Consider the following 7,995-nt stretch of genomic DNA (forward strand, 5'->3'; position numbering starts at 1 on the left):
AGCAAATGACAGTATTATAACTACTTTACTTTCCTGTTCTATCAACCAAGTCTAATATAATTCCCAGCCATGATAATTCTCTGTGGATTCCAACCCTGCCAATTCAATCTTCTTAATAAGTTATTGAAGGATTTTTACAACTTAAAAATCTCAAAACTAAAAACCTATTTTTGAAAATTAAAAATTTTCTTATGACAAAATGGTTTAATGATTTATATACAAATTTAACTTTCAAATTACTTCAATAAAAATTTATAAACTTCAAGAATTCACATTTGTAATTTCCATTTTCTTGTCTTAATTACTGTACTCTCTTCTATGGTGGCTGTCTTTAGTATATTTTAAATTCAACTTAATCAAACCAATCAAATTGCTGTATTTCTTACAATTTTGACCATTTGAGAAAATAATACAGTATTTTGGGTGACTGGACATAGCTCAGCTGGGTTACCAATACATCATCTCTTTAATAGGATACACATTACTATAATGTATATTTGGTATTTAGGTTTGTCAACTCATTGAGAGGGTTCACATAGCTAATAATGTTTATTCGGTATTTAGGTTTGTCAACTCATTGAGAGGGTTCACATAGCTAATAATGTTTATTCGGTATTTAGGCTTTTCAAATTGGCATTCATTTAGAGAGTCCACATAGCTAATAATTTGGCTTATCAATTTGCAATCACTTTCAGAGTGTTCACAAGGAAAATATTGTTCAATCCTGTTTAACATTCCTTTCTGAGAGTCCACATAGCTAATAATGTTTATTTCACACTTGATTTTACAACGAGTTTTTGTATCATTGTTATTTCAAGGTTTCAGACCTATTACATCTCGTATCTCAGACTGTAAATTACGTCATTTCGAGTGTAGAGCGGTAATAAGGTTGACTCAATGAAGATGGTTTCTGCTGTTGTTTATGAAATCGTAGAGGACGTACGGCTTTCACTGATTCGGGAAACTGTTTATGGTAATGTTCTAATCTTAAATATCGGGCCGTAATCAACCGACCTAAAATACATAAAAATAAATTGGATAAAGATTTTCGTATTTTTTCGTAGGCACTCAATTTGGTACTTTTATCCCAGTATTTTCGTGAAAAATTATTTCATTAAATGCTTGAGCCCTATATTCCGATGTATTTATCAATATCACTGGAATACGCACAGAAATATAATGAAGTTATGTTAAAAACCAAAAAATAATCTCTTATAGTCCCTTAACTTTGTTCTTGATGATCTTCTATAACAAGTAGAAATGAATGGAGTTTTACGTCCTACTTCTGCACCATGTGTTAAACAGAAAACATGATTCCAAAAAAGAAAAAACTGTTTCAAAAGAGAAATTATCTGTAAAAGATGAGAAACTTGAAGAAGAATGATAATATCTTACCGTCAAACCACCATCCATGTAGACATTGCCGAGCTTTCCCTGCTGCTTCTCTACTGCTACATTTAATATAAACACAACCCTGTAATATTAATTATAATATTAATTAACATAATATTAATTAACATAGTAATAATTAACATAGTATTAATTAACATACATAGTATTAATTAACATAGTATTAATTAACATACATAGTATTAATTAACATAGTATTAATTAACAAAGTATTAATTAACATAGCATAACACTGCATTACTGATATAGGGAAGTTTAGTTGAGAGATATTCAGGCTTATCTCGACTTATAAACCCTGACTGGCAAACTCACTGAACTACCACAGGTCTTGTAAGAAAATCTATGCTTTTAGTCATCTTGTTTCACCCCCTCCTTCAACCTCTCAAATCTATTATTAATCACAGAACAACATGGCAAAAAAACTGACATGAAGTTAAATAACAGAGGTAGATGTAAACTTTCAATCAGATAGGAGGATTTGGTTAAGAATCTGAAGGATATTTTATCACTAAAGATAATCTATTTACCTACCTCTTTAGATTCATCATCAACATATATATGAACAATATCAGCTATATCTTCTGTTTTCTCTAGAATAGCATTTTCTACACTTTCATACCATTCCTGATCACTTTCTCTATAAAAACATAGATTATTATAACCTTTAGTCACATCAACCTAGTTATATATCAGACATTTATATCTCATAAAATAGCTTGTGATGTCATATCCAGTTAAGCTTATCAATATTACACGAACAACAGACATTTGACTGGAATGATACAGAAGACAAAAGTTTAGAAAACCTCTTTACAATCCGTGTAATATAAACAAATCTTATACTTACACAGCAGTGTCAAACATGTTTTTAACTTTTAAACACGGAGTAGGACTATATCGTAAAGAACTAGTAGCTGTATCATTATGCTCACCAAACGCTGAAAGATACAGATTATCAGATAGTATTATTATTCCTAGTGGCTTGGTTAAAATATCATGGTAGCCATTTTGTTTTTTTCACCAGTGCAGTACACAATTTAACTCAAACACTGAATTTGCAGACAAATATGTCTTCTGTTTCATTTCATATCTATCTCAAAATAAGAGAATTCTAAATCATCTCATTTAAATCAAATTCTATTCCATCAGTGGTTCATTTAAATCAATTTCTATTCCATCAGTGGTTCATTTAAATCAATTTCTATTCCATCAGTGGTTCATTTAAATCAATTTCTATTCCATCAGGTTCATTTAAATCAATTTCTATTCCATCAGTGGTTCATTTAAATCAATTTCTATTCCATCAGTGGTTCATTTAAATCAATTTCTATTCCATCAGGTTCATTTAAATCAATTTCTATTCCATCAGTGGTTCATTTAAATCAATTTCTATTCCATCAGTGGTTCATTTAAATCAATTTCTATTCCATCAGTGGTTCATTTAAATCAATTTCTATTCCATTAGTGGTTCATTTAAATCAATTTCTATTCCATCAGTGGTTCATTTAAATCAATTTCTATTCCATTAGTGGTTCATTTAAATCGATTTCTATTCCATTAGTGGTTCATTTAAATCAATTTCTATTCCATCAGTGGTTCATTTAAATCAATTTCTATTCCATCAGTGGTTTATTTAAATCAATTTCTATTCCATCCGGGGTTCTTTATTAACAGAATAATTGTGGCTTTGTGTAAATATCATGGCTGCCATGTTGTTTTTTCTACAGAACAGGTGTTACTTTAGTTATTTCTCATTATTCATAGAAACAAGAAGACTTATGCTGTTGTTCTGGTGCAAACTTCTAAGTGTTGTCTATTACACATTAAACCAATCAGAAATAGAAATGTTGAGCATAAAACTCATTATATTTGCCAAATAAGGTAACAGGAAAATACTCTTTCTTCCTGTATGGATTTATTTTATTAGAACAATTGACCTACCTTGTCCCTGCCAAACTTTTGCTCCATTGGGTACACTCTACAAAATACAAATAATTTCACAATATTAATCTTAATCATAGACACATGTCAACAGCTCACAAAAACAGAGAAACCTTACCACTAATTCTTTCAAAATCTACCAATCTTTATCTGAGATGTCATATCTGAGACATTGAGAACGATGTATGATAGTTGTTAAATATTTTTCCCAAATTTGTCATTTTTCCCCTCTTCTCCCATCCATAAAGTCATTCTGCCCCATTTATTGGTTAACATTGAAAAATTTCCAAAATCTAAACAAAGTATAAATGCACAGGATGTAAAATATCTTGGAATCTGACAGATCTGTGTCAAACAGGTCTAATTTTAGATTGTTGACGTTAGAAATATAATAATTAAAATCCTAACTCACATGAATCCACTTCCACACTTCGAATTCCTCTCCCTGGATTATTTGAGACTCCAGTCTGATTCTAGATTCATTGGCTTCAATAAACCTCACAGCTTTATCCCAAATTGGCTGTAGTTCATGGCTGAAATAGGAGATATTGAAATGTGAGCAAATAGGGCTGGGTATCGATTACCAAATTAAGATCGATTATCGATGGCAGACTATTGATCAATAATCGAAATAATGCCAAAATTCTTAATTTCATGGGTAATTTTTGCGTTATAGAAGTATATTCTTGTTTTGATCGGTTATTATAGTTTATTGTGGGTATGTTATGCGCTGAAGGGAAACTATGTAGAAGAGATTACTACTTGTTAACAGGTACAGTGGAGAAAATATAACTTTGACAATCATATAATTGATTATGAAATTTGATAATCGATGATTGAAATTATAAATTCCTAGTGACGATAATCGATATGTGCAATGATGGTAATTTTTCTTTGGTTTATCTAAAACGGGCTATGATTTGTGGATAAATATCGTTGAACTTTACAAAGTGCACAATACGGAGCAGTTTGCCAAGCAGTGTTCAATGAGGGAAACCAGATCAGTTTCATACTTAACATGTAGTAGCTTGTCATAAGATTTGAGAGAAATTTGGTGTTGAAATATATCTATTTAAATATAAAGAAATAAAATGGTGACTAACCGTTTAGAAGGAGATAGTAACTGATCTCTAACGTGTTGTACAGCCATATATGATGACTGGTTATCTTTACTGTCACAATTCTCTCTCAGTATATCTACAAATAAATAGCATCACCTTAAAGAGACAGGTAGGCCATTTTTGTTCCACCAATCATACTTTAGTCTTAGAGACGGAAGGTTTTTAGCTAAGCTAATCGGTAATAATGTTCAAAGTTCACCGTCCATATTTGAGCTTTCAAATCCATAAGTGTCCAGAATTATCTGCGTTTGAATGTTAAAATGATGAGTCGTCAATTTAAGATACTCTGTGATATATAGAAAAGACATATATAGAAATAGAAAGTAAAATTCCTAGTTTGAAGTATTTTTAAATGAATTTTGTGTATATTTCTAGTACTTTTGAAGACTATTTACATATATTCAAGATTAAATCAACTCAACAAGTTTGATGTTAAATAATTTACCAATAATATCTTCTACCATTTTAAACACTTTTCTCTGTTCTACTTCTGACTTGACTGATCTGTATTGAAACCAGTGGACACCAAAATACACCAAACAACATACTGAAATTATTAATAATACCAACTTGTTTCTCATCAGTACTGCACACATTATTTATGGTGACAGACAGTGGTTTTTCAACATTCATTTCGAGGGGAAGAAAGGGTGGGCACTATATTCTCAATTCTACAGTACAAGTTAACAACTTAATAGAAAATAGTGGGTATTATCATAAAATACAACGTCTCATATTTTAAGGACTTTTGATACTTAAGAACAAGGGTGTTAACTCTCTTTCTTTTAATTACAAAATCCTCTAATTCAAACTGAGCCTTCATTTATGATTGAATATTGCAGATTTACAAGTTTTCCAATGTGGAGTAGAAGATATATGACCTGATATTAATATGAGTTATTGAAATAAGTAAAAAGAAAAGGTCATGATATACCAGTTAATTTAACATATAAATTCTAGATAATAGACTGACATTGTCATTAAATAATATGGATGATAAAAAATACAAAAGAACCCATGGATGACAACAATATTTGCTTAAAAAACAGAACTTACCAACACCAACGAGGATCAAGGTGGAAGTAACTCTTTAGAAAGGCTGACTGATACAACAGACTAGGGTAGATTCTAGAGCTTTTAAACATGACAAATTATTGTCAACAATATACATTAATAATGACAGAGAATCAAAGTTAGAAAGAACTTACCAACACCAATGAGGATCAAGGTGGAAGTAACTCTATAGAAAGATTGACTGAAACGACAGACGAGACCTTTAGAAGCTACAGTAGATTCTAGAGTAGAAACATCGTGAGGATTAACTACTTTCTCTCCATCATCATTAAACACCCTAAAATACAAACACGTACGTTAAAAACCGGAATTTTGTCAATTAAATAAAAATTCTAAAATTAAAAGACATGAATTTGAGGTTCTTGGAATGACACATTCAGGATCTTCAATATATACACAATTTTAGTCATGGCACAAAAACGTTAACAATCTTCTCTTGGCAGAGAATATTCTCAAAGTTGGCTTCTCACTCCTGTGAAGTAGTTCTTGAGGCTAATTCTAATGAAACAGCCAAATAGAGTACAGTAAGCTCATGTTAGTTTTCACAAGCCTGTATTATCAATGTCTGAAATATGTGGGCAGTATGAGATGTGTTCTAGTCAATTGGTTAACATAAAGTCCTGATGAAGATTGTGTATCTGAAACACGGGTATTGACAATATGATATGAGTTCTAGTCAATTAGAGAAATCAAGATGTAAAATAAAGACTACCCACCTTAATTTCCAGTGAGGATTTTTCACGATGAGATCAACACTGGCATTAAACAATCTCGTAACTTCCTGTCAAATACAATATTACAATATTACAGCCCTTTCGATTAATCTCGGACTCCCAAATTATATCTGTCTATGACAAGGTTATAGTCTGGGATTTTTCATTCAAATTTCTATTACGACTCTTTCAAGGGAGATAACAACAATTAAGGATATTTGATCTACAAGTTTCAAACGACTTCGGAAACAAATTAGCAGTTTTGTCAGTTTATAATATTATTTGTAAGTGTAATATCTATAAATTTTTCGAATGAAAGTTCAAATTCAAAGATATTGTCATATTAACTGAATTATTTTAATTGATGTTTGAAATCACCAAAACAGATGTGGATTTACAACCAATCAGATTCAATAGCCACTGTAGACTTGGTCAATTACACAGATTTTAAGCAGCTCGTCCAAACCATGTTTCGTTGAAGCTGTACGTAAATTTGAGCCGAGAGGAGAGATTAATTTCAGTATCAACTATATAGCAGAGATTTCTAGCAATCTTCAATTTCAGCATAAACCCTACCTTTCTCTTGTGTTTCATGTCTTTAAGTTGCTGTTTAAAGTCACTAGCTGTCATATCTTTATCAACCTCATTTCCACATTCTACTTCTCCTAAAATATCATTTTAAATCAAAAATAAAAACCAATTAATAAAAATCTTTCTGTCTTTTTCTATGATTTAATACAATAAACTGTAGAGAGTTTCTTTGACAAAAATCTAAAATTCTGATTCTCTGAGTGTGTAATCTAATAAAATCACAAATAATGATACAAGAGAAGTGCCTTCTGATGTTAAGGTTGTAATAGTTTGACATTGTGAAGATTAGCACTGTGTAGGTCTAGGTTACTATATATTGTGCAAATAGAAATATTGAAACAGAACTTGAATCATGTTGTTTTTAAGAATAGGAACACAGGCTGAAAATAGGTCAGTTGTCTGGAGATGGCATAATGTGAAACTCTGAGTAACAACATGATTCAATATTTTAATATTTCTATATCACTCTACAATTGATGTATTGATTACTATTTTAACAGTGGTATTTCTATATCACTCTATAATTGATGTATTGAGCACTATTTTAACAGTGATATTTCTATATCACTCTACAATTGATGTATTCAGCACTATTTTAACAGTGGTATTTCTATATCACTCTACAATTGATATATTGAGCACTATTTTAACAGTGGTATTTCTATATCACTCTACAATTGATGTATTGAGCACTAGTTTAACAGTGGTATTTCTATATAGCTCTACAATTGATGTATTGAGTACTATTTTAACAGTGGTATTTCTATATCACTCTACAATTGATGTATTGAACACTATTTTAACAGTGGTATTTCTATATCACTCTACAATTGATATATTGAGCACTATTTTAACAGTGGTATTTCTATATCGCTCTACAATTGATATATTGAGCACTATTTTAACAGTGGTATTTCTATATCACTCTACAATTGATATATTGAGCACTATTTTAACAGTGGTATTTCTATATCACTCTACAATTGATGTATTGAGCGCTATTTTAACAGTGGTATTTCTATATTACTCTACAATTGAGGTATTGAGCACTATTTTAACAGTGATATTTCTATATCGCTCTACAATTGATGTATTGAACACTATTTTAGCAGTGGTATTTCTATATCTCTCTACAATTGATGTAT

The 7,995-nt window shown here is 30.6% G+C and overlaps 1 protein-coding gene across 1 annotated transcript; it reads right to left on the bottom strand.

Moving 5' to 3' along the window:
• Positions 1–856: 856 nt before the first annotated feature.
• On the bottom strand, positions 857–5,771 carry LOTGIDRAFT_226827 (hypothetical protein; the record flags this gene model as incomplete). The annotated part of the gene is made up of 9 exons (XM_009053957.1): positions 5,681–5,771; positions 4,918–5,019; positions 4,455–4,548; positions 3,764–3,884; positions 3,352–3,388; positions 2,258–2,348; positions 1,942–2,047; positions 1,396–1,474; positions 857–1,014 (listed from the first exon to the last, which is right to left on the bottom strand). Exons 2-9 carry the CDS (start codon positions 4,934–4,936, stop codon positions 857–859), a joined length of 705 nt encoding a protein of 234 aa, XP_009052205.1. The 5' UTR covers positions 4,937–5,019; positions 5,681–5,771.
• Between the last annotated feature and the right edge of the window lie 2,224 nt (positions 5,772–7,995).

The sequence above is a fragment of the Lottia gigantea genome, assembly GCF_000327385.1.
Source record: "Lottia gigantea unplaced genomic scaffold LOTGIsca_206, whole genome shotgun sequence".
NCBI lineage: Eukaryota > Metazoa > Mollusca > Gastropoda > Lottiidae > Lottia > Lottia gigantea.